This window comes from Falco cherrug, chromosome 4 (assembly GCF_023634085.1).
Source record: "Falco cherrug isolate bFalChe1 chromosome 4, bFalChe1.pri, whole genome shotgun sequence".
Taxonomy (NCBI): Eukaryota; Metazoa; Chordata; class Aves; order Falconiformes; family Falconidae; genus Falco; species Falco cherrug.
In genome coordinates this window covers 98,008,715-98,035,900 of record NC_073700.1, presented here as the reverse complement: position 1 = coordinate 98,035,900, position 27,186 = coordinate 98,008,715, and the positions used below count along the sequence as shown (strand labels likewise).

Genomic DNA, 27,186 nt, shown 5'->3' with positions numbered 1-27,186 from the left:
CAGCTATGGAGGAGGGGAAAAGCTACATTGCATATGGTTCTGAAAATATACCTTCTAATCAGGAAAGAGTCAAAAGTGATTTTTAATATTTCCTATAAATACATACTCAGGAACTTCAAGAATATACCAGAATGAACACACATTTTTACGGGTTGCCACTGCAAAGTAAAATTGGCATATTTGCTGCAATCACTGCTCTGCATTAGCGGCGAAAGACATTTAACTTCCTTCAGGAAGCTTGCTAAGTGAGCTGCAATCCTTAAAGCACACAGATGCACATTCCTCATGCGAAGCTTGCACTAAGGTACAGATGGCCTTCAGCAACTTTGCGATCAAACGGCAAACACGCGAACTAGGAGCTCGTTTGAAGAAGGGTGAGGCTGGACACAACACAAACAAACCCTCATGTCCTGAGTCATTATTTCCAAGGAACTCCAATGTATTCAAATAATTCTAACCTTTCCTTATCAATAAAATTTTCCACAATTAACCACATTAATTTTGACCACAATTAACTAATAATAACAATGCTGCAAAGAGAGTCTCTGTAAGCAAACAAATCCTAAAAACAACACCTGAAACGGCAGCACTCGGATTTTAAATATGTTGAAGAAATGTGGGTGTTTTGGGGTGGGCTTTTCAGGGAGGGAAGATAAATTGGTCATTGAACATGTGCTTTGCTCAGTCAAGTAAAGTTAGCTTGTTAAATTTTCACAGGTTTTGCATGTTTCCCACTCTTTCAAAATCCCACCCAAATTATCTTCTGTCAACTCAACCAAAAGGACAGCATGTTACTTTTGCAAAAATGAAACAAAATGGGATGAAGTAGGAAAAAGCCTACCTGGAAATTCAGCAGGTGAGCAGAATAAAGAGGAAAGATACCTCCATACTGAAATACATAGAGGTAACATACAAGTACAAGTAGCTTAGGTCTGACTGAATAGAGAGTCAATGGAGGAATAAAGAACAAGAAGTGACATAGCAAAAAGCAGAAAACTAGGAAATGGTATCAATGATTACATGAATATAAGCAAAATTCAACCATATTTATCAAGTATAGAGATACAGGACACAGAAGCAAAACAAGAACAACCTGAATGAGAATTTTAGCCCCATACCTATAGAGCAAGGGCTGTTTCAGAGGTTGGATGCAACAGGCATTTGTAAGATTCTCACAGATTTAGACAGCATTAGATGCCACAAGTCAGCGTCCACCCAACACCCACAGTAACACCAGGGTTACTCTGTCCACAGGGCCAGAGACAAAAGAGGCTAATATATGAGGGAGACGATGATTCATCATAAATGCCCAACCGTCAGCTAAACTCCTGCTGTATGGGGTAAGATGTCATGGGAAGCGGATTTTAAGGAAAATGGTTGACTGTGCCACCCAAAGAGATGACAGAGGTGTGTTTGCAAGGTTACCCGTAATTAAGGTGCACAGAGAAGAAACATGGAGAACCAAGAACTCTTAAGAGCTGCAGCAGGGAATACAAAATATTCTTCTAATGCTACCTTAAAGGAGTGACTTAAAAAAAAAGGGAGTGGGGTGGTGGGGGGGAGCAGAGGGGAACCAGGACGCAGTCTTACATCTGTAAAGGCACAATATAGGCAAGGCAAGTAATCATTCTTACATTCTTAAAGTGGCTGAGAGGTCAAGGAGAACAAACCTTAACATTATTAATTATTGTTCAATGAAAAAGAAAGTTAGGGAGCTTGCTGATAATTATTTCAGTGCAGTGGAAAATAAAACAGAGAAAAGCTCCAAACAGTAACTGCAAACAGAACATGTGATCACGTGATGAAAAAATTTCAACGAGACCAGGAAGAAAATACAGGTAGGGGTTGAAAGTTAGAGAAGAGCAAAACCAGGATAAGGTGTGCTGGAATGACAAAGAGAGTGAGATAAAGTTGCTCAAGCAAACATAAAAGCAGTTAGAAGCTTCAGCATGTGTAACGAACAGGGCACACAGTGGGATTGGCAGGGAAAAAAGGAAAAAGCACCATCTTCTCCACAAGAATTGCTGAAACTCAAGGCCCACAAAAGCAGGAGAAAAGAGCCAATTGCACATACACAAAGTCACCTGGAATTGTAGGCAATGAACTCTCAGGCATTAGCATGAAGTTGTTCAGCTAGAAATAAACGAGTAATGGAAGAAACCACAAGAAAAGTAATTTGAGCCAAAGTCAACCTGGACTTCTCTACAAAGCATTGTTCATTGAGAGGATAAAAAAAATGGCTAAAGAAAGAGGCAGGGGGAGAAGGCTATTCATAAAGATTTCTATGGGTATCTATTTATCTGTTTATTTAGTTGTTTGGTAGTTTGGGGGGGGGGGGGGGGGTGTTGCATTGTTTTTTTCACCCGAGTTGCATTACATGTGGGTTTTTTTAAGAATCTATTTGGTTTTGTCTAAAACACCCAAACATCTAGATGAACCTAGACTTTTATACTGCTTCCTTTCATGATAGATGTCTACAAAAGTTTTATCTTTTCTTCTTTTATCATTGGTTCTGTCAGTCTCAAAGTCTGAGGTGAAAATAGCTACTTCCCTACCCAAGTACACACCCAGCTCTTTCCCCTTCGCATTCCACCTACGCAATATATTTAATTAATGCCAAGTAAGGTGACAACCGTTGCTCATATTATAAAATGTTATACTTGAAAATTATTTAAAAAGCACAGTGTAACAGTTGTTATTTACAGAAGTTTAATTTTATTGTAATGCTATTCAAACAGTATGACATTTTATTGTCTTATTTCCATCTACTCCTACCAAAAATAAACTCTGTAGGGGACCTTACCTAAAGGGATTAATTCATTACTCCAACCCTAGAAAGTCTTTGTAAAGATTTATAAATGGCAAATTTTGAGCATGTTAATTTTTTTGCAAGGTATTAAAAAAAAATAACTGCCACCAAACCCAATTTGAAGACATCATTACTCTGTTGGTTCATTAAATCTGAAGTAACAGTGAGAGTCACTTTTTTACCTATTAAGTTAAATGATAGCATTATAGCCTGATGTAATTTTAGAGGGCTTTTTTTCTCTGAAGAGCAAGAAACCACATGCTGCTGAAATAGTTATTAAAAAAAGGAAAAGAGATGAAGTCACATCTTTTACATGGAAATCTGAGTCTCAGCAGCTCTGATAAAAAAATGTATGAACAAATTAATCAGAAAAATAATACTGTAGGATAGTATCTTGTGAGGTTTCCAATTAGTTTCAATGTACCACCAACTCTCCTCTGTTACATTTACCAAAAAGGGTGAACTGGGTGGGATTCACAAATTGAATGCATGCATACATCTGAGCTCCAGAGAGTTCATGTATAGCAGAGAAATGAGCTCTTTAACTATCTTCATCTTGTCCTAAAATAGATATTCAAAACAGGTCAGCTGAGCCGCAACTGCCTATCACTCTCTACAGAATATAAAAAGACTCTCAGGCAAATGACTCTGGTATTGACAAATACATGGCAGAAAAATCAAACATCAATCAAGAGACAGGCATCTCTTATAATATGCCATCTGCTCCAGGTTTTTGGAAAAGCTCCATTTTCTTCTATAAAAATTTCTTTTGTCTCCCACTACGATTAGAATACCTTTTTCCATCAACAGGAAAAAGGTCAATACCATTTCAAACCCAAGTTAATGTGCCAGTATTGAAGGCCAAAGACTGTGCCTTCCACCGCACCTCTCAAATCCTTTTCTTGTGTACTTCAACTGGGAGAAGCAAAAGAACATTAACCCCGTAAAGGCTCCAAGAAACCCTGGAGGGCTACCACTCACCTGAGAGGCTGAGACAGGACTGACAGCACTATGCTTCCATCATGTAAGAAGTAATATTTTAATAATTTTTAAAAAAATAGTAATTTTAAGAAAGTATTATGCCTTACCTACCGGAGAAATGGTTTCCCTATGAGACATTAAACGCTGCTTTCTCTTTGAGGAGACCTTCCCAAACACTTCAAGCAGCCAGCACGCACATACTCAGGTCTCAGGTCATGGAAGAAGTACGCTGGGTGGCGGCTCAGCGCTCACAGGAAAACTCGTAAGCCCAGAATCAGAGCAACCACTAGTGCTCCTGAGGCCCTGATCCCACAAAGGATTTAAATGCTTGCCTAACACCTGTTGCTTATTCCACTACCATGGAACTCCCATAGTTTCTCCAGTGCAGCACACACCTTAAGACAGAACTGATGAGCAGATCGGCTCTTCACTCAGACATTCAGGCATACCACACCTCTGCATAGCAACGCTTTGACCAGACAAAGGACCATAAAAATGAACAATAAAAAGGTTATCTGCATTTAACCTGGGGGGTGGGGGGGTGGGGGGGGGGGCGGTGTAGAAATCAGCTACTGCTTTTAATGGCAGCATAACTGTTCTATTTCTAAAGCTTCTAAAACCAGGCCAACTCAGCTTGTTACATCATGCAGATTAATCAGATGCTACAGTATTTACTAGGGTTAAACCTAGGATAAAGGTTACATAATGGATTAAATCCAATTTAAAGTGGTCAGATCTTTCAAATAAATACACACCTTTCCTCTTTGAATACCTGGACTCCTGTAATCAATTAAACATAAGAGAAGTTTAACAAGTTTCTGAAATGGCATTCAGTTCCAAGATCTAGTACAGAGAAATAAATGGAAGCACATACCACTGAAAAGACCATAAAAACACATTCAAAATTTTGTCACAATTATCTTTACTCTTTACGTCCCCTCTGATACTGTTATCAAATCACTACAAAATATCTTTGTGTAACACATACTTACAACATCCCCATGGCCTACTCTCCTTTCTGCTCTTTGCTTCACTTTGATCTTGAACTTGTCTTGTTTAAACCAAGCTCTCCCACCAGAATAAAATCCATATATAACTACTGCTTTCCCAAAGGCTGCATTTTCTTTTACAGGTTATCACTGAATGCCATCAATGAGAAATCTTGATTTTTCCACTCTGCAGAGAATACAGTTTTAGCCATTCCCTATTCTTCCTCATGTGCCTTCTGTCAGAAGTCTGATGAAAACATTCAGTACTCTGATAAAGAAATAATCACCCAAGCAAACATTAGAAAAATTGGAGAAGGCCCAGAAGATAGTTTTCCAATTCAAAAAGTTAACCTGCTCACTTTTAGGAAACTCCAGTTTCAAACGTCTTTCACAGACAAATAACCAGTGAGAAAACACATACTGCCTATTAACACATTAAATATATACATATTACAGCATATTGGTAGTGCAGAAAAAACAGACTTAAAACTCAAACCAGTACAGAATCTTACAGTAAGTGTATTTAATTTTAGCTCAATACATACAGTTATCATTTCAAATACCACTGCCCCTGCCCAAAGGTTGCTCATACAGTACATACACTCCTCTGCCACTCCCTTTGAAAAAAAGAAAGCTATACGGCTGAGTCTCTTGTAGCACACTCACAAGAGATGTTCAGCTGCAACAGAAATGCAGGCATCTCCACTACACCAGGGTACCTTTTTCTAGGTATTTCATTTTTTAAACCCTTGAATAATGATGCTCCAATCTTACAAGCTCCAAATTCTGCAACAAGAGACTACAAATAAATATTTACCATCTGTGCATTCCTCATAATACCAGTCCAGTTCATAATAATCTGCTTCAATAAATTTCTGCATAGTCAGTATCCTTCAACAACATAGACGAGATTTCACTTCTCTGCTAAGGTCAAGTGAAATGCAGCCATGCCTTCCTGCCTTGGCGAAATACCACAGCGCAAGGAAGCTCACAGGAAGCTGAAAATAAGCTGCACATCTTCAACGAGGCAACTAAAATAAAAAGGGGGGTGCGGAGGGTGTATTTGGAAAATATAAAAATAAAATAAAAACCAGAAAAAGGATGCAGAAGGGAAAAGCAGATGCCCTGGCGGCTCCTCTAATAAAGAAGCTCTGCACAGGAGCCTTGGATGGGTGTTAACAAAATCATCCTATCGAAAGGCTGATGCGCTGACGTAGGGGACACACACCACCACCGCCTGGCTGATTCTAACTCATTCCTTTCCTCCCTAGTCTCCACATCTCTTTCAGTCTAACATGTTGCTATGGAGACGAGCTGGCACCAGAAGCAATGCAGAGATAAAGAAAATGCATTTTGCTTTTCTGGCTTTATGGACTAGAAGTACCCCTCCATGCTGGAAGCAAAAATCCTTACTCAGAAAGATGATACAACTCTCTGCTGACTGCTCACTGAACAGCACCATCATGCCATCACAATTCACCGGTTACATGCAGTACATTAATAATGAAAATCTAGTCCATTACTACTCTCCTCCCCGATCTGATAAAAGCCTGCCTTCCCCATGGAAAATTAAGCTACGTTACAGCTTTGTTACGCTATTCTGGGCTGATATAATAGAATCCTTTATGCATCTTGTTATTGCAAAAGTGGTAAACAAAAAAATGAAAGAATCAGAAACATCAGGACAGCAATACATTTCCCTTTGCAATAAAGCTAATCTGTTTCTACTTTTGCCCTGTCCATGAACGACTGACCCTTTTTTGGGTTTGGGCTTTTTTTCTTCCCAAGCATCTGAGCTTCACAGCTGAAAACAAGAGGTTAGGACAAACTTTCACTACTCTATTCCTAAAAATGTTGAAGACTGTCACACAGATTAGCTTAATGTCTGTATTCAGTGTTTTGGAAATGAAAGAGAAGACTTTATTTTTGCAGCACAAAATAGAATGGTTTAAGCTATTAGAAGAAAATCTGTCTGAGAAAGAGATGGTGTTAAATCATCACCAAACAGCGATTCAATAAGCATGTCTGAATCTGAGCAGGTACAGTTACCAAAGGCACTGACATCCATTTTGTGCATAACAGCCACATACTCTTCAGCCCTTTCTCCTCCTTTTTTAGGAAACTGTATTCCTTTATGAACACCAGTAGAATCACGTATGTTAATAACACAAGGTAGTAGGCCATACTGGGTCTGAGTAAGGAGGTGTCTGCCCAGCCAAAGGCTCCATCTACAAGAACAGCCATGAGCGGGTAAAGGAGAACCAGCCAATACTTCCCTCAACTGCCCTCCCAACCTCCAATTTTTCCAGCTTCAGAGACAGCCTGATACAGATACAGTGTCTAGTTTTAGCAGTTCTTGATGGACTTTCCCTGTCTATTCTTGCGCCCGTATACATTTTCAGAACCTCCAACATCCTCTTGCAAGGAGTTCCACACATCTACTATTCATGATATAAGAAGCCCTCACCTTCTGCTTTGCAACTCAATTTTACTAACTTAATTCACTGCTTCCAGCTCTGAAATCTGAATGCTCAATCTCTCCTTTCCAATCACTCATGATTTCGCGGATTTCTATTAAGCTCACTCTCAGTCATGTCTTCTCTATGTTGTTACCACATATTCTACTCCCTGACTGGTACCACTTTGCTCTATGTAACAGCAATATTTAAGACATAGTCAAGCTATGCAAAGGAAAATACATACATTTCATGACCGCATTAGTATTTCAACTTTTCTGGTATAAAAATTAACACTGCAGTAATTCTGAGGTTGGGAATTGCTACATCCCTTTTATAGATTGATAGCTGAAGCACAGATTAACACATCGGTTCATGCATCTGCCAAACATTTTTCAGTGGCAGTTGAGCATGCTATTCACTCAGCTCCAAAGTTCCAGGTGACAGCCAAACTCAAATACACCTTTGTTTGCAGGCACATTACTTCCACTGGAAAATAACATGTTTCTAAGTCGGGGTGTGTCAGGGTGTCTGTGTGTCGGGGTGCAGAAATCCCCGTGTTCATCCTACAATATTGTAACCTATTTGGCAATATGCACAAGATTCCCCTCTACTCAGCACCGGTGAGGCCACACCTGGGGTACTACGTCTGGTTAGGGTTCCCCAGTGTTAAGAGAGAGATGGAGCTACTGGAGGCAGAGTCCAGCAAAGGGCCACAAAGGCCAAGGAATCAAAGCATCTCTCCTATGAGGAAAGGCTGAGGGAGCTGGGACTGTTCAGCCAGGAGATGAGAGCGCTCAGGGGGATCTTACCAATGTGTATAAATATCTGAACAGAGGCTGCAAAGATGACAGATGCAGGCTCTTTTCAGTGATGCCCAGAGGCATCTAGCACAAACTGAAACACAGGTGGGTCATGCTGCACGTAAGAATTTGTGGTTGGTTTGTTGTTGGTTTTGTTTTTTTTTTTAAATAGAAGGGTGACTGAGCATTGTCACAGCCTGCATAGGGGACACTCTTTGAGCAGGAGGATTGGACCAGATGACTTGCAGAGGTCACTTCCACGCTCAACCATTCTGCTCTTCTGTGATTTTGTAGTTCAAGGGCCTCCACCCATTTACTTAATTTTTTTAATTGCCACTGACTAAGATCTTTGAACTTTTTTCATTATACAAAACACTCATTTTTAACTTCCTAGGCAGTAGGAACAAGGGCACATGGTTTCAGACCACTGTGAACTTCAAAGCTTCATAGAGACTGGAAGTGCTAGAGCTCTTCCGCAAATACAGTTCCCCCTTGCCCCTGTGAGATGTTCTTGGCTGGGCAGCAAATTGAAGCCCATGTTTCTAAACCACTGGTTTTGTCCAACTTTATTTACTCTTAGGACCCTGTCTGTTCTCCTTCATAGGCCAGCATTAGGCACCTGGGGCCAAGGCCTGCAGCTCTCCTGCAGTCAGTCTCCAGATGAAGAGGTCTAATGTTGGTACTTCAGTTATTACTGGTGGTCAACTGAGTTGGTGTAATACCCAAATGAAGTCAGTCAACCTGCTCTAGGCTGGAAGCACTGTGATTCTTGGGTGGCTAATTCAAAGCAAAGAAGCACACCCTTAACCAAGGCACTGCCATATTTACTGGCGCTTCTCCCTCATTTACAGGATACCAAAATGCAAAGTCAACAAGAATTGAACAGTCTGCATCTGAGCTCTGGCTGCCACAGCTTTTGCCCCTCTGTACCCACCACAGGTCAGGAAATCTTAACGTCTTCTTAACTTCTACCCTTGTACATGAAAAGCGCAGAGACCATAATGATTTCCCCACAGAGGCTCCCCCTGTTACAATGCTTTTGCATCAAGCTAACCTTACCTCTTGAAATCTAGAGGCACACTGAAATAACAAGGGTCTGAAAAACAAAACTTATTTGCATTTTGACAGAGACTGTGTTATTTTTGGCTTTATTTTGCTGATCAGATTTTTGTTACACCCAATACTGATGTGAAAGCAACACAATAAGCATACATGAACTTCAAGTAGGTAAGTCACAAAGGATTATATAAAAGCCACTGAAAGCCTTTGGACAAAGTCATACAAATTATCTTTAAACAAATCACATTTCAAATAGCGCAACCTTTTTTGCCAAATGTGATCATTCTGCCGTCACAATGTGCCATCTTGAAACAGGAACGTGACAAGGCAATCCAGCCCTAGCTCAGTCTTGCCTTGTGAGTATGCATAACTGAAATTCTGCAAGAACTGCACACGCTATTAAACGCAATTAAGGCTACACTGTTAAAATACTGTCAGAGAAAAATAAAGGTTCCTATGGCAACATTAACTCAATTGCTCTGCATATAAGCTATTTGTTCCACTTGTATTATTTTTGTCCAAAAGGTAATTTCAGTCTGGTAATGCTATTAAACAAGCATTTAAAATACAAACACTGGCTACAAGCTTAAATTGCTGCAGGGACTCTCTCCTTTTTAATTCCTGACATTTTAAACAAAGGAAATCTTCAACACGACAGAATTTTCATCTTACTGTCTTCCCCCCGGCACACACCCCCCCTTTCCAATGAGACGGGATAGAAACAGCTCAAGGTGGGGGTTTGGGGCTTCTTGTTCATTTTAATGATATTTTTCTACAGATTTGATTGGAAACATTGGTATAATGCAGAAAGGCATTCTTCTTCTGTGAAGAAAATCACTTGTGTGGTCAAATGACTTCAGAACTCCTCAAGAGACTTAGAAATATGGGATAAGTGTATGGCCTTCCCAGCATGAAAACAGAAACCCTTGACAGACAGAATACTACATATCCAGATATCCACATGCAAGCATCCCTTCAATTATATAAGAAAGTGTAGCTTCATAAAGTGGGAGCTGGAAGGGTTGTCAAGTTGTCAACATGAAAGTCTGACCAGGCTGACAAATCAGTTGCATCCTTGCAGAACCTACTTTCAGCCTCTGCAGCCCTACTTTTCCTTCCTACAGCTATAAACCAGATTCATCTTATGTAAAACTTATCAGAACACATTTTTCTTTAGACTGCTTCTACCAACATTGAACCTCTGTGTATTCACATCTCCATATTACAACACTATTTCTGAGATTTTTATGTGTTTTTTTTACTTACCTAAACATTCATATAAAACTTAAGGTTAAGAAAGATTTCAGATAATAGATTTGTGACTAAAAGGAATCTGCTTTTTCCTATTCCAAAGCTAAATACAGTTGTTCACATGCATTCAACATTCTCTTCCAGCTGCTAGATTTTGCTCCATTTTTTCTATGGTTAATTTCAAAGCAAGCAAACAAACAAAAACCCACCACTTTTACTTGTTCTCCACAGAGCAAAATATGCAGACTGATAAAAAATTCTGGTAGCCAACTGTGATCACCTAGACTGAGCACTCCTCAAGTTTGCCGTTACAAAGGGGTTTTATTAAGCAGAAAAGTTGGCTTGAAAAAGCTTTTAAGCCCTCTCCTCCTTCCTTTTTGCTAGAATAAATCCATACCATAGGTTAACACTGATCTGCCTAAATTAACCAGGCTACAAAATTCACACAATTCCTTTCCCTTGTTTGAAGAGAATTTTTGACTAAGGTAATTGCAACTACCTCATTTATAAACATGGCCTCTCAAGAAAGTTGGAGGAGAACACTCGAGGATGCAGCGAACCATGTTGCGAGGGTGCAAAGCAGCAGCAAGTCATCTCTGCTAGCAAATAAAGTATACAAAGAGTGTCACTGCAAACTATGTCACTATAAATCATGAGTTCCCATGCTTGGTCATTCTCAGCTTTCTCCTCCAAACCTTTTCCAGTTCCAGGAGGATCCTCTGAAACTGAACACCAGAGCTGGATGGAGTATTTCCCTGACAGCTGCAACAGTGCATTACCTCCCATTTGATTAACTCTGGGTCACATTTCTTCTTTTGGCTGCAGCATCACATCAGGATGTTCAGATAATTAAACACCATATCCTTTCATTATTTTCTACAGTCGCCACCACTCAGGATAAAGTTGTCCATTAACATCACCTGGAGCCCTTTCCATCAGAGGAGCAGCTGTACAGACCATCACTATGCAATGCATATTGTTAACAGTCAGGGTTGCCATAATACTTACTTTGCAAATTGACATTTTTAACTGACTTTAAAAAACAAGTAAGTTAAAGAACATTAGAAAGGAAAGCAAGCATATTTACAAGTCCAAATGATTTTCAAGGACAGGCTGGCATGCTGTTCTTTCTAAACTGGAATCTCATTTACTGAAGTGAAGAGTTACTGGTGTTTCACCTTCTAAAAGAACAGTTGAACAGCAGTCATTCTGTGACTTGCACACTTAGTCAGAGCAACAACTCTGCAACTTTAGACAGAGACTCCTCCACTATAGTTATTTTGCTTAGCAAGATGTCACTGTGGCTTGCTCAATCTGAAAAGTGGAACCAGAGCAGTGAAAAGCATTGTTATCAGCAGCTTTCAGAATTGGTATTTAGAAAAATGGGTGCTTCAGATTTGATCAACTCTCCTTTGTCAAAATGGAATTGCTATTCAGGGCTTCAAAATGGTACAAGTACTTCCTGCCGATGGGACAGAGCTGGTCCCTTCCAACACCATAAGGGTGTTTAAACACTGACCTCACCTGGTAGACAAAAGACCCTTCTGATGCAGAGAAGAATCTAACTTCTCCCACTGAAACAAAATGATTTAACATGAGACAGGGGCAGACAGATGAAATGAAGTTACTTAAGGACAAAAACCTATTTTCCACATGAGAAGATTATTTCTCCCTTCCCCCAAATTATTACTGAGGAGTACTATATTTGCACGTGTATAAAATCAAAATAGATATGGTCTTCAGCAACCTACCTGCAAAACCAGCTGCATAGGTTAATTAAGGTATCACTGGGCATACTCAAATGCTCTAAATGAGACCATGACAGCGAGAAACAGACATTTAGGAGAATACACCCCTATCCAGCATAAAGCAAACGAAGAATAAAGCTTTAAAGAATCAAATTTGTAAACTGTTCACCATTTAGAAATAATGTAAACTACAATCTCTGATTTCTGTTGTTATATTTCTCCTGGAGACAACAAGAATATTTGTTGAGCTTAACATCACTCTTGATTGGATAGACTAAAATATTACAGCAGCATGGTTATGACCTATTTTTCTAACAAGGAGGTGAAAAAAGCCGCTGACAGTCATGATTGCAGCTTCCTGGGAGAGGAAAGGAATGCAAGTTGCATTACACTGAAGGAATACAGAATCAGGGAGCCCAGAACTGGACCCAGCACTCCAGGTGTGACCCCACCAGTACCAAGTAGAGAGGAACAGTCACCTCCCTCCACCTGCTAGCAACACTCCTCCTAATACAAGATACCATTAGCCGCCTTTGCAGCACAGGCATGTTGCTGGCTCATGTTCCACTTGATGTCCACCAGGCCCTTTTCTGCAAGGCTGCCTTCCAGCCAGGCACGCACCGTGCATGGCGTTGCTCCTCCCCAGATGCAGGACTTGGCACCTCCCTCTGCTGACTTGCACAAGCTCTTACTGACTCACCTCTCCAGCTCATCAAGGTCCCTGGAGTCACTTCTCTGGAGTGTCTCAGCAGCTCCTCGGGGATCCTGTCTAGGTCTCTCAACCCCCCTAATGCTGCGCAGCCTGCTGAATTCCTCTCAGCTTCTCTGCCTGGAGATAGCTCTTCACCTGCAGCAAGCCTCCTGTGTAAAAGGCGGCCATCTCTCCCTACCTCAGGGAGAGGCCCCAGGCACTCCCAGCAGCCTGGGACTTGCAGGGCTGCATCCACCATCTGAAGTTCTGTCTGGGTTCCAGTATCTGCCCTGGCAGGGACAGGTGGTCCAAAACCTGTGGAATGCACCCTGTGGCACAACGCCACCATACCTGAAAGTTTAGGCTGTTCATCACTCAATGAGGGCCCCTTCTTTGCACCTTCCACACAAAGCGCTGCATGCTAGCTGCACTCCGGGCCTGGCTGCCACCTAGGGCTCTCCCAAGCACCACCTAAAAGGGTGACTGACCATCCCTAACCAGCAGCAGCTGCAATGAAGGCTCCGAGCACCCCTGGATCAAGGGCACCTGACAGTTCCTCGGGCCCATATCCCCGTGGCTCCACATACCTTGGGCAGCAGCAGGCACCCTCAAGTATCTCAGAGGGTTCCCAGATGATCCTGGGCCCTGTCCTCATAAGCTGCCAAGGCAGAACCCAGACTCAGGCAAGCTGCTGTGTCTGGTGGCTGTGCCTGGAAAGCTGTGCCCTAGGCCTGGCTCTTACAGACCTCTCCCCAGCCGCCAGCTGAAAGCGTGCCCTAAGCTGGGGGCGGGGAGATGGAGCATCACTTTGCTGTATCATATATTTGTGCAGCTTTATTTTAAACTGCCTTAAAAGGCACTCCGCCTCCAGAGTTTAATGAGACTGGTGAGGTAACATTTGATTTATTTGATTATGCTTTAGGTCAGATCAGCTTTATTTTGTTAATTTTGTAGGGGCTGGCTCAGCCTTCTGTCTGAAGCATATAAAGAAAATGAAAAAGATGTGCTTTGGAATTTCAGAATGTAAAAGAACAGCTACAGCACTAATACACTGTTCAGCTCCTCCCAAAAGTTATCTTCATCCAAGTGTGAAGACTCCATTTCCCAACTGCCATTGTTGGGAATTTTCATTTCATTTTATTATATATATTAAATTTTAAGAACTAATTCTCTAGATTGCCTATTCCCAGGTTATAGCTTAAGTTCCCCCCAAAAGTTGCTAAAAAATTAAAACGCTTGGATATTTAAATATTCCTCTTTCCACCACCAATATCCTCAAAAATTAGCTGAAAAGGAGGTCTAAGTAGCCTTGTGTCCATGCTCAAATGACACTGCTCAGCAGATTCTGTGACTGCCGGCCTTTGCGGTTGGGGACTGAACTCAGGATCTCAAAAACAAAAAGGAACAGGAAGACAGAAAATCTGCTCTAACAAGCCACGGCAGTATAGCTAAGGGTCACTGTTGACTGTTATCCTGCATGGATCAACACAGAAGGAAACTCATCACATTTCCACCAGCTGGTTATAAACCAGCATTAATCTTAGCATGTAGTCCAGAAATTGCAAGGACATTCTTCATAAGTCATTCAGGAATCAAATGCCCTTCTTTATTGCTCAGATTTCAAACCTCGCATATTCATACCGAACAGTTACAATGACAATATTCAGTATGTAATCTTCATGAAGCTTAAGAGAATACTATTAAAAGTCAAAAGCTAGGTTTTAAAATTCAAAGCATAACTTCTGTTGTAAAGTCATCTGAATTCCAATCAAAATCAGCGAGTTGTCTAAAAGGAATCCCGTAGGAATGACATAGCCAGCTGTAATCAGTATTTGGCCTAAAAGTTTTGATGTAGGTTGTGGAGGAAGATTTAAGACAAAGGATCCAAACATTCCTCTGGCGCATAGTCTTCTTTTCCACTACAGAGAAGTCAACTCAATTTACATTAGGCGAGATCACCACTGCTCGTGTTGTATCTTCTGATGCACATCCTTCATTCTGTTAAAAGGAGTTCAGGCAGTATAACACCTTGCTGGAAATGGCAGACCATTACTAGACTCAGCATAAGGTTGTAGACATTTTTACTTAAACAAAGTTTTCTTTCTTCAGTGAAAAGAGTATGAAGACTCAGGGTTCTACTAATAATGACAGAACAGTCCTCATTACTGTAAAATATCACAAAAGCAACAATTAATGTTTTTTCAGAACTCAATGCTTTGCAATTGTAAAGACTAAAATATCATCCAAGTATCACAAAGAATTTAAGAAATATGAAGGTGGCACTGAAAAAGTGATTTTAGCTCACATAGCTCTGCAGCATTATTACTGGATTTACCTTGTATCACAATTTACACATCTGTATAAGCCTACGAGAACAGGGCTATTAAAAAAATACTAAGAAAAACCAGTTTGTAAGTTTGTTTTACTGACAGAGAACAGAGAGGTGCTCAACAGACAACCTAGGTTTTCAGTAATTACTGAAGTCACCATATGCACACACACATCCACATCACTCAAATCTCATTGCTTTTTTATTTTCATAGGTCATATCTTGACTCAGTTGTAACCACTACACATGGTCAGAAGATCAAGCAGAACAAGTTCAGCAGACCGGCGAACCAAAATAGAGTCAGTATTAAATACACATCACTGGCATATAGCACTCAGGCATACAAGAATAGCACAAATACTTGCTCTGTATAGACTTTCATATGACAAGTCTTGCTAGTCTGGAACTCAGTAATCAAAGCAGTTTAATGTATAGTTTCTTATTATACACAAGCTGCAAAAGATACTTAATTTTACTGAAAACCCACCCAGACCACAGTCACTTCCTACTCTTATCTTTGCATTGAAGCTCGCTCTTCATCCATCCACCCTCGTGTTTACCTTTTAGTACATGATCAATGCTTATTTTCATATTTTAAGGAGAAATAACAATACTAGAACAGATGGCATTTTGTGATTATCAAGTTACTTTTGAGAACAGCTGTACTCCATGCATCCTTTACAGTAGGGTCTAATATGTCATTTTCACTCAAAAATTATTGTTTCCCTACATCCAAGTGTTCTCTTGTGATATGCTTCCTATGATAAACATAAAACACAGCCCCCTCTGTCCCTTGAAACGTTACCTGTGCAGTCAGTGTAAAACAAGCGTGTGTGAGCACTACTAGCTAATCTGCTTTTTAACTAAATGAAAATGCATCTGTATACTTTAAAAGCTTGACTACACCACTCCAACACCCATCAGCTATTCAGAAAACTCAATCATTTCAGTGCTTCTACTGCAAAGGGCAGCAATGCAGCTGCCAGTTACCTTATATGCTGAATCACTCCTAGAAATTATATTTCCCATGGATTCTCTCCTGGGAGCAAATGCAAACACAGATTAACTCCAACTAGAGAATACTGTCACTACAATTAATTTCGATTCTTTCACAAATAATGGTCTTTAGAGACACCTGAATCTATCTGAACCACGACAGAGCCTCTCTTATTAAATATAAAGGTATTATTCAGAAAAATCACAAAAAGGTATGCAGTATCACAAGTTCCCTCTTAACAAGTCTGGTTTATAGAAAAGGTGGATAATGAGAACAAATTATAAACAAATAATAAAATGTGCAATGGGTATATGTGAACATGTAAGTGCATATGCTCAATACAGAAATCATGTACTGTAACTCATAAAAATGACATTTTAAACAGCAAACAAATTATTTGGAAGTGCAGTTCTCTAAGATAGTCCTTGAGAGCACTGTTTTCTGAATGCAGTTTTAAATTTGGGTTTGGGGTTGCAAATCAGTTAGAGCTTTTTATATAACCTTTTTGACAAGCAAGTTTTCTGCCTTCCATGTTGCCATTCTAAAACAGGAACAAATGAAGATGATAGTACAGTTTAAAAGCTATTTATTCACTTTACAAGACTTAACTAAAAATGCACTTGAGGAATTATTTTAATTTTCAGTAGAGATTTAAGATCTGGTCACTGTATTTTAAAGTTCTTTCAAAAGGATACCTACAAATCCAATTGTACTTCAATACACATATACTAGATATTTATTATTTATGCATACAAAACCACATGTTTGTATATTTATATATAAATATATACATACATCTAGAACACCCCACTCTCCTACTTCTGTGGACCTCAAATTATTTTTAAGTAATTCAGTACTGAGGTTCAAACGTTCAGACATCCATCTAGTTCAAAACTTACATAATTAGTTGAACCAGAGCTGAAGACAGGGATCACAATCAAGAGAGGTTAAAGAGTCACTGAATATGGTAACTGGTCACAAACGCATTCAAAACCTACAGCAGAAGGAAGGAAAAAAGCTGCTCTAAATTACCACCCCCCAAAAATCAACCTCCACTGCACTTGGATGGAGGAGTAGGAGTGCAATTACAACCACCGGAAAAACAGAAGTGTTCCCCTTCCCTAATTCCAGTTGTTCACAGTAGGTACCCGAACATCATTAAAGCAATGAGTTACAGCGCAAGACTGTCACTGTTGAGTTACCATTCAGACTATTTCCAACCCACGTAGTTACACTTTTAACTGGTGTGGTGAGAGGTTATGAAATGTTGCTCTTCCCGATAAGCTCTCTCCCTATGTAACAGGAAGCCTTACAAAAGACATCATACTTATATGTATTAACATTGCACCATATTTACATATATTAAAACATGTCCAAACATCCTTCTCGCTGTCCAGTATTTCTGCGTGTCAACATCTCCCAAATAAAGCCACAACATACCCCTTCCTCTACAACCTGGTCATTTATTCATGTAACATCCTGGTTTCAAAGCTCATCGACACTACACCACCAGGAACAATAAGCAAAGACTTAATTTCACACCTAAAAATATTCTGCACCAGCTCAAGTTACAGCATCAGTATTATTTTAATTATCTTGAGTATCTCTAAGATGTTTGAAGAAGGTATAACAAAAATCTGTGTGTAGCACATTTAGTTCTGATAAAAGTTTTTATTTTGCAGCAAATCCTTTTGTGCTGCTGCAAAAACAGATGAGTTCTTCCTTCAGTTAATGAAAACTGTGATTTTGAAATTTCATTTTTGTTTATTTAACTAGATCCATAGAAATCTCAGACCACAAAGGATACCATTTTGAAAATAAGTGTAAATTTGTAAGATTATACTAAAACTTTCTAAGAGACAAGTTACATATTTGCTCACCCCCTTCCCGAGGTTTTTAAACAACTTAAACTGGTAGAGAAGGAGTGCCTTAATTGCTGCACTGAAAATGAGTCATTGTGCAAGCAGCTACAACCTGGAAAACACTCTCCAAATTGATGTATAACTCACAGGACTTTTCTGCCAACTCATTTAATATTTTTATTTTGACAATTTTTTTTTTCATAAACCAATGTTTATAATCAGTCCCATGATTTCCAAACATGCCAAAGTTTTCTGATCTTGCATTCTCATGTATAGATGCATTATATGGCTTGTCCACAAAAACCGAACAAGGGTAAAGTCAGAGATCTCAGTTTCCAGGGTATCGGTCGAAGACGCAATCCAAATTTGTTTAAACGTCTTAAATTACTATCTATACACAAGTACCTGCATATAAATATTAAGGACTAAACTTTTATTGATGGAAGTTCTCCTTGCTTCGTTCCTCTTCTTTAAGCAGTTATTTCCCAATAAAAGGAGAAAACATACGCTGTGGCAGGAATTACACTCTATTTTTTTTCGTTCACGCCAGTTGATTGGCTGAAATGTTCAATCACAGCAACATGGTAAAGTTGCAGTCATCGTGCTTGTAAGCTGGAAACTGGATAAACTGTTTAACTACTCACAGTTCCAGGCAGCTACCGCTACCCCATTCCTCTGTTGTACATAGCTTTGTTTTGTATCCATCTCCAACAGCCATGCACCATTGCAAGGGACATGCCCTGCCAGCAACTCTGCTGGGAGAATTAGGATGCTTCCACATGGATTTTTTACTTCCTTGCTCCACTAGCAAAACATCTCTCCATGGTTACTGCAACAGTCCACCCACACAGACAATCTGATTTGTGAGACAGGACCAATCCAGTTACTAAAGACTTTGGAAACCTGGCATTTCAAAACATTTCATTAAGCCAACTTCTGCCATCATTATAACAGCACTAACGGACTGATACAAAGGGAGGAGTTGTAGTACAACCGATTCCACAGATCAGCTTCAGCTTGCCTCCTCCCCCTTCCCACTGACTGGAGGGAGGTGAAGAGCATATCTAAGCTCTCTACTGAAATACTTAATGTTTTCTATTGAAGCATTAAAAGTCAGAAACTCAGTTCTTCATATTCTTAATGCTTTTCCTTACCAGCCTGTCTCCTTATAAAGGGAATTGTCCAGGTGCTTCAAAATGCAATGAAGCCATCTTTGCAAAGGTTTGTATTGAGCCCTGTAACTCACCTCTTCGCTGCACAGTGCCTCAGTAAGTATATCTAAATCTGTCAGCTACTGTAATATCTGTAACTCCACTACTGGTTAAGTCTTAACTACCATATCGTTATCATAGTACCTATTGGCTCGATGCTCTGCACACTATTTTAATGTGCAACATATTCAGAAGAGCAACACAATTGCATTTTCATGTTGAAATCATAGGGGGGTGGGGTGGGGAAAGATTCATTTAATCATAAACTACTCTATTAATCTGCAACTAGTGGCTGAATTCTTCTCTAATTGTATAGCAAAGTCAATACCCACAGTGGAAGAACCCAGAGAGACATGAATCTATTCACCACGATAAAAACATCTACAGGCTCAAACAAAAGAATGAAAACCCAAGAAGGTCACAACTCTGCACACTTGCCCTTCAGGCACAGAAGGTACCTTTTTGTCAAACAGTATGAATACGAACAAAAGGACAAAGGCACAAACCATCTTAACCAATTGCTCAGTTTGGTTCTTGACAAGTTTTTCCTGCAAGTTTAAGCTGCAGAAAATTATTTGATGTCATGCCGTGATGCTGGCACACAGTACCATCAGACAACGTTGCAATGTGTCAGAGAATATAGTCAAAAAAAGCAAATATGGAAACATATTTGTCTCAGCTTTCTATGTTGTACAGATAGATAAATTTCAGTCTCTTGCCAGAGAGATCACAAGCAAAAAGAAGTATTTCTGTTTCATCAATATTTGCTAACGTGAAGAGAAGCACACAAAAATTACAAATGCAACTGCTGTTCCTGATTAAATGTTTCCTTTGTTTTCTATCTACCACAAACTTGAAGACCAAAGCAATAAATCACAGACAGCTCTCTTGCTTTCACAGTCGTAACAGAATTGCACAGATACTTTGGAGAAAATAACAAAGATAGCACTATTTTATTTGTTCCCCAGTATAATTTCTGAAGTTTTGACTTACGGAAGTATTTCAAGGTCTCTTCTATTTGCTCAGTTGTTAAGTCAATATTCACATCAGGAGAAATAAGAGGTGTATGAAGCCAGTCGTCGTGGTCATAACCATAGATTGTATCTGCTCTTAGCTTATAATGAGGCAGCTGCTCTTCCAGTAGACTGATGATTTCAACTTCAGGAAGATTGGTACTATTGCACACATCTGTAAGAGAAAGACGACAATCTCTGTTAGCTACCTTAAATTGAGTACCATACATACAAGCTAGAAAGATGTCAGTTTGTTTTGATATCGCCAAGATTCTTCTACATGTAAAGAACAGCTAGACACTAATCTGTTTAGAAGTTACAACTAGTACAAATTATCCCCAAATAACGTATTTACTAGCAGAAAATACAAAGGCACGCTCTCAGGGACAAAAAAGCCCAACCTCTAGAAGAAGGGCCTCTTCTATTGAAGCAGAGGGCTGCGGAGGGGAGCAGATGGGCAGGGGGAGAGTAAAGAGCAAGTGAGCATTGACCAAGACAGGGTAATTACAACCAGGGTGTGGATAAAGAATTAGTGCATATAGGGATTTTCATTTTTCATGTTCTACTTCACATATTTTTAGCTTGCAAGCTTTACATACCTCCTTAACTTGGTCTTTGACCATAGTTCAGTACCACTATTTTTTTTTGCCTTTGCTACTGGCAGATTTTTCTCAAGAAAAATCCAGGATTGCAATAGCAAACAGGGTCACTGTTGACACCTAAGATGCATTGGTAAAGTTGGCTGCAAGAACTTTTAGGGCACCTTTTGACACTATCTCGACCTGTATTTTGTGACATCAGTCCCTTGTGTTCACAAGTATATCAAGTTTGCACACAGTTTTAAAAACAGATACCAACAACCATCAACAACTACAACTATGATGCAATTAAAGTTAGAGATTGAAATTCAGGACAAGAGGCAGCCGAGAAGTTTTAACACTAAAACTCCAACATAAAAACTTCTATAGCATGAGGATGGTCAAACATGGGAACAGGGGTGCAGAGGCTAGGAAATTCGCCATCTTCGGAAAGACTGGCTACTCATCTACATGAGGCCAAGAGCACTCTCTTTAAAAGACCTGATCTAAGTCAGAACAGATAACCTCCAGAGGTACCTTCCAACCTATATTATTCCATAATGAAGAATTTTGTGTGTCCGTGTCTGTGTCAATACCCAAAAAAGGCACGATAATTTTAAATATACATCTTAATCACCATATAAAATTAACTACAGTGTCTTACTAAATAACTATTAAGAAACAGAGCAACACGTGGTTCATTTTCCATCAATACTTAGTGCATCAATCTACCCATTTCCATGCCAGGACAAAAAGAAAAGAACACCACTACCCACCCTCACCCACCCCTTAAAATAAGAAAGAGCTATCTAAGCCTATTTTGGAAGGGCAAGCACTGAGGAAGGCTGCTCACATGCTGTGCAATGCAGCTCCATCTTTAACCAGTGCCCTAACTCTTGCACCTGTTGCTACAACTCACACCACAGTAAATAACAAAGACCATGAAGGCCCTGAGTGCACCCGTTGGCCTTTATTGCTCTGACCAGGCTTGTCAGGACCCCACGCAGCACCCTCTGCCCAGTGGCCCAGGTGCCCCATTTAAACCCAAGCCCCCCTGTCTTCCCCTGTGCAGCACTGCTGGGGAGGTCTGTGCCCAGCTCTGTCCCCCACCGAGACCGACTCATTGCCTGGCCTTCCTGGATTGACTACAGACCAGCTCGGTACCTGACATTTGCCTGATGATCACCAGAGAGTCAGTTTACTCAGGAACAAAAGAGACTGGGCTCTGCCAACAAGGATCCTGCCCTTCCCTCCCCGTGGTCACACTCAGCTGCCGGCAAGGCGGTAAGGCAGCCCTGCTCTTGCTGTTCCCTGACAATGACACCTGTTTTCATAAGGGAGAAACTCATTATCACAGGACTGATGTACAGTTGCAAGTGAAACTCACCTCTGCCAGGGGAGGAGGAGGAGAGGGGAATGGGGAAGTAACACATACTTTTCTATAAGCCACCAATTACCTCTTCTTTTTTAATCTTCCTAATCCAGAAATCGCATTGTCATAAGCATCATCCCAAGCACTAAAGACAGCAAGAATGTTACTATTCTATCAGACAACAGGGCAGCAGATACAAAGATGAACTCATACTGTTAATCTCCTGCCTATACCCTTTATTGATTACAACTAAAATTCATCTGGGAAAGTTGCATCATACCTTATGACTCGAGGAGTCTGCTATAACCTATCAGAAAGTATTCTCCTCTGCTTTCATCCTGGCCATTCTGCTAACTTGTACATCTCTAAGTGTTCTCCAAACATCACTGCAGAAGTGGATGTGCAAAAGTCAGTAGGATTAGGTACCCACACGTGCAGCAATGCTATTTTTATGGAGTCCATGCAATACAAGTGTCAGCCTGCACATATCATTTTAAAAAGTCCTTGCAGCCCCCTTGGAGAATTACTAGCTTACACAGAGAAACAAGACCCATTTCTCAGGTTTTAAAAGCCAAGAGCAAACCTCTAACTACAAACCTTTCTTCCTCCCTGGCTACCTTTTTAACTGCTGACAAAACCCATCTGAGTTGCCTGCAACCATCTGAGTTCAGAAAAGCCAGCTGATCTTCTAAACACCACCCACTGATGTCAGCTAAACAAGCAGAGACATTTGTGTGCACGCATACACAAATATATATATTTTAAAATATATTTATCTCTAGATTACCTAATTGCTCTCACTGTCAAGAATATGGGGTTGTTTTTTCATTGGGGTTGTTGGCGTGTGTGCACATGTCTGAAATGTTATTCGTTCTCCTCTTGTGAAAAACTGGTAAGAGTCTACACAGCCTGACTGAAGTGGTCTTCTTGGAAACAAGGAAATAAAAAATTTGAGAAAGTTCAAACCTTTAGTGTCTTTCTGCTTTTAATTAGTATTTCAAAAGAATTTAACTGACTTTATAGATGAAAAGAGAAAGTTGCAGGCAAGTAACTGTGCACAGAAGCAAACTGGTTTGCTGTATCACAAAAAGTAACAAAAAATGGAATGCAAAAGAAGTTACCAATAAAATTTGAGGAGGAAAGAAAACCACACATGCACACACACAAAGGAAACCCATACAGTTTTATTGTGGAGAAGAAATCCACTGGAACATAAAGGACAGAAAGCAAAGAAATAAAAATTAACATGGAATACAAGTCAACCAAGACAATTTTTCTACTTTACCATATAATAAATTCTGAGTGTTTGTGAGCAATTCAAAAGGCCTAACAACTGGAAAAGATATTAACGAGTAACTGGAAAGGCAACTCATTATGACGCTATTGTCATTAACTTCTATTGCAATTTTAAAATCAGTATACCAACAGGAAATAGGAGCAGGGTCTGATGTAATTGCCTATTTGGAAAAACAGGACACTGTGATTACACTTGTGTGTGACTAAACCTTAGTTCACCATTTAAATCACAGCAATATTCTCAGTACAATTACACAGCCTTCCCCTTCACTTTTCCTCCCTTACTTTTTCTGAGGTGCAGGCACTTGTTATGAGAAGGTACGCAGACTAACGCCATCCCTGATCCCAAAATACCAGTCTTATTTTTATAAAGACCCTGACTGTGCTTCTAGATACTTTTTATTACTATTTCTGATTAAAACTGCAAAACAACTAAGATAAATAACTTCTCTACTAAGAACATCTAAGGCATCATTTGTGGTTTATGATTAAGTTAACCGATGTCCAACAAACAAAACTGTTGCACTTCCTCTTGTCCTAAGTGGTACCTTCATTTTACTGAGTTAAATATAACTTAAGCTTAAGACTATAAGCTTAAGACAATTAATTGAAGATTAATGAAAAATGATACAACAAAATATAATTGACATATCCTTTTAAGTTGCTTTGTTAAGGATTTTGTTCTTTGTAGCCTAAGCAATTTTAAACTTGCAGTTTTCTGGACATCCTTAGCAAACAGGAACTTCTACAAGCAAATTGCAACTAACTTAAATAGCTAAATGAATTATGAACTCATGATTCTTGCTAAAGCGTGGGTCATTCCAGGTTCCACTTTTGAAAGAAAAGTTAGGAAGAAAGATTTGCTAATGTTCTTTCATAGTGCAGAACTCTGCAGCTTTCACCACTGTACAGAAATAATTATATATAAACAAGAAAAAATTGGTAATTTTTTTCCACACTTTTTTTTGCGAGTAACACATTCCACTGCTTTGCTGTCTTCTCAGCTTACATGCAGCACATGCACAAACACCCCACCTCACCTATTCCAGTGCAAAAATATATTTCTCTATGCCCTTGTTCCTCCAGAAATAAAGTTAGTCGGTCTGCTTTGCAGGATTTTTTTACATTATTTTTCCTCATCCTCGCTATGTTTTCTAAATGAGATGTTCAAATAATCCAGTTCTTTGAAAGACTTCTGTGCTGATTATTTTGTGGCTTCAGATTGTAATCTTCTCTTTCAGTAAAGATGACAAAACTGGTCAGAACACTTCAGCTGAGTGTCCTGGATTTTTCTATTCCTATCTCAATAGTTAGCCATGGAATACTTATTAGCTAGTTCCATGTCTTTTCATACATTGGCATTTGACTGATTGGCATATTTTCACTTCTCTGGACTTCAATTTTTCCACCACCTCCCGCCCAACTTAAAGACAGCCACTAAAGTTTCACTGGTTGTTTCAGGTTGCTTACATTTCCTTAGAGGAATTTTTATTAGACTTGCTGATCTGGATACCTTAGACTATTTTGTCAGTTCGCTTTCTCCAGAAGCCAACACCTCTATCCATACAGAATGCCCTAAGCATAGTAAATTAACTTTTCATTGTGGAGATTGAAGCGAGGGTAATTTTTTAATATTTTTTAATTTATTTTTGGGGTGGGAAGAGGCATAGTTTTTAGGACAACCACATGATGATAACAGCTTATTTTTGGTGTACACTTACACCACTCCTCTGCTGACAAGTGGGCAAGGTGCTGATCAAACAGAAAATGGAGTGAAAGGTCTAAAACAAGAGGAGCTGACTGTACTGAAAGGGCACCTCAAGGACTGCCAGTCCCCCTCTGTGCACATAACATCACACAGATCATGTGGCATTGTGTAGGGTGCTGCCACCCACTGTCGTTTTCATCTTGCACTCATGCAGCCGTGCAATGCATTAGGTCACTTCCCATACAGTGTTAAATATACATTTAGCTGTCATGCTGTTTGGACGGGTAGAACTATGCCAGCACCTCACGACCCAGCAATTCAGCCTCGACTGAACTAATCGCCAACTCAAGTGAAGTTCAACATGAACCACAGGCAGCCACATTTGAAGATCACATTCCAAACAACATGGTCACCTAGAGCAGCTCACCTCTGAAACTCCATTCCCTACCAGGCTTGTGTGTCTCACTTGTTTTCAGCTGTGGCTGAATAGCCATATCCGAGTGTCAAAATTAAACCTAGCTGGATCAGTAAAGGACCACCTATTCAATTTCAGCATCAACTTCACATAAAAAGTAGTGACAAATTCAGAAAAAAAGAAAAAGAGGAAGGGGGACAACAAGCAAAAGAAAATCCCTACAATGTACACAAAACACATACACAGAGAAAAGAAACTCTACAAATCTAAAATCCTGGTATCTGCAGGAGTTTTTAGAAACACAATACAACACAGCTTATCAGTACAGTCATTGCATGGACACAAAATATTTAGTTTCGTCCTCTCCAAATTCCGGTCCTAACCAAGCTCGATCTTTATGGTTTTATCGGTTTGTTTCCAAGCACGGGGTCCCCTTTCAAGGTTAAAACCTGCTGGCAGCGGATGCTGCCACCTGGCGCAAGAAGCGCCTTATTACCCGAGACCCTAAACCCAAATGGCATCGGCAGCCCGTTTCTCCTTCACAGCCCCTTGCTGCAAAAGGAGCAGAACAATTTCTCATCAACTCAACCCTGCCATGCACCACGTTAGGGTCAGGTTTGTGCTCAAGACGGGCCAGGCCAGAACACACAAGTCAAGTCAAGACAAGGAAGATCACAACATAACTACCCAGAGACAGCGTCATTCTCAGAGCACCGTGCGCCAGAGTCATGGCCCGGACGGAGGCCAACACCTTGCAAATGGCTCAAGGCAGCTGTGCTACCCTGAAGAGCCTCCTCTGAGAAAAGGGAAACAAACCACTGCTGCACAGAAGCGGTGTGTTCAGCACAACTACGCTCCAGGTGTGGCCATGGGCAACTGCCAGGCTGCTCAGCAACTCTCAAAACACAAGCTTTGGTGATCAGGTTGTGTCACCCACCCACGCTGACCATCTTCCAGGAGACTCCACTGCATCACCACCCAGCAGCTGGTGCTCAGCCTGCCCCTTCCTGGTGTGGGCTAAATAACCCTCTCCTTAAAAAAACAAACCAAACCAAACCGGTCTCTGTTGTCACTCTTGGGCAAATTCTTTCATTTCCCGTAACAGAATTAAGGCATCGTAACGTGTCCCAACCTTTTGAGGCAGTTGAGGAAACAGAAGTAGGTAAGAGCACAGTAACAAAAATAGATGAGAGAAACAAAGAAACTCTCTGAGTAAAGGAGGAATGAAGAAGTCTACTACTCCATGAAGCCACCTATTCCTCGCTGTCTGCTTTTCAGCTCCATCCCATTTCCCACACACATATTACACTTAGCCTTGACATTTAGCTCTCTGAAGTTTAAAACAGAGAGACTTGGGGGGAAAAAAACCTTCGAAAATGGCTGGTCAATACATAACAATTTATATCGGGGGAAAAAAGCACACAGTACCTGAAAGGATCAATTCCCGTGCTGGCTCCCTACTAGTTAAGTGAAGGCAAGGTTCTCTGCAGAACAGCTCTGCCACATGGAGGCTAAAGTCCAGCCACATGTAATGCAAGAAATTAGAGTTCATCAGCTTGAGGTTATTCTGTGCTAAATATTAGTGAATCTTTTTTTTTACTTCATTTTTGATGCATAT

At 40.2% G+C, this 27,186-nt stretch overlaps 1 protein-coding gene across 9 annotated transcripts in view; it reads right to left on the bottom strand.

The window, feature by feature from the left end:
* Positions 1 to 27,186, bottom strand: part of TRAK1 (trafficking kinesin protein 1) — a 140,725-nt gene that overhangs the window by 53,919 nt on the left and 59,620 nt on the right. For 5 of the 9 annotated variants that reach the window (XM_055707006.1, XM_055707008.1, XM_055707010.1 and 2 more), the window contains exon 3: positions 20,180 to 20,374. Coding sequence is in view for 4 of the 9 variants with exons in the window: in XM_055707009.1 (XP_055562984.1) it covers positions 20,180 to 20,374 (195 nt within the window). In the remaining 5 variants the exon portion in view is untranslated. Of the gene's footprint in view, positions 1 to 3,897; positions 4,030 to 5,596; positions 5,921 to 20,179; positions 20,375 to 27,186 lie in introns of those variants that run through there. The other 4 variants (XM_055707012.1, XM_055707016.1, XM_055707015.1 and 1 more) reach the window with 4 other exon arrangements.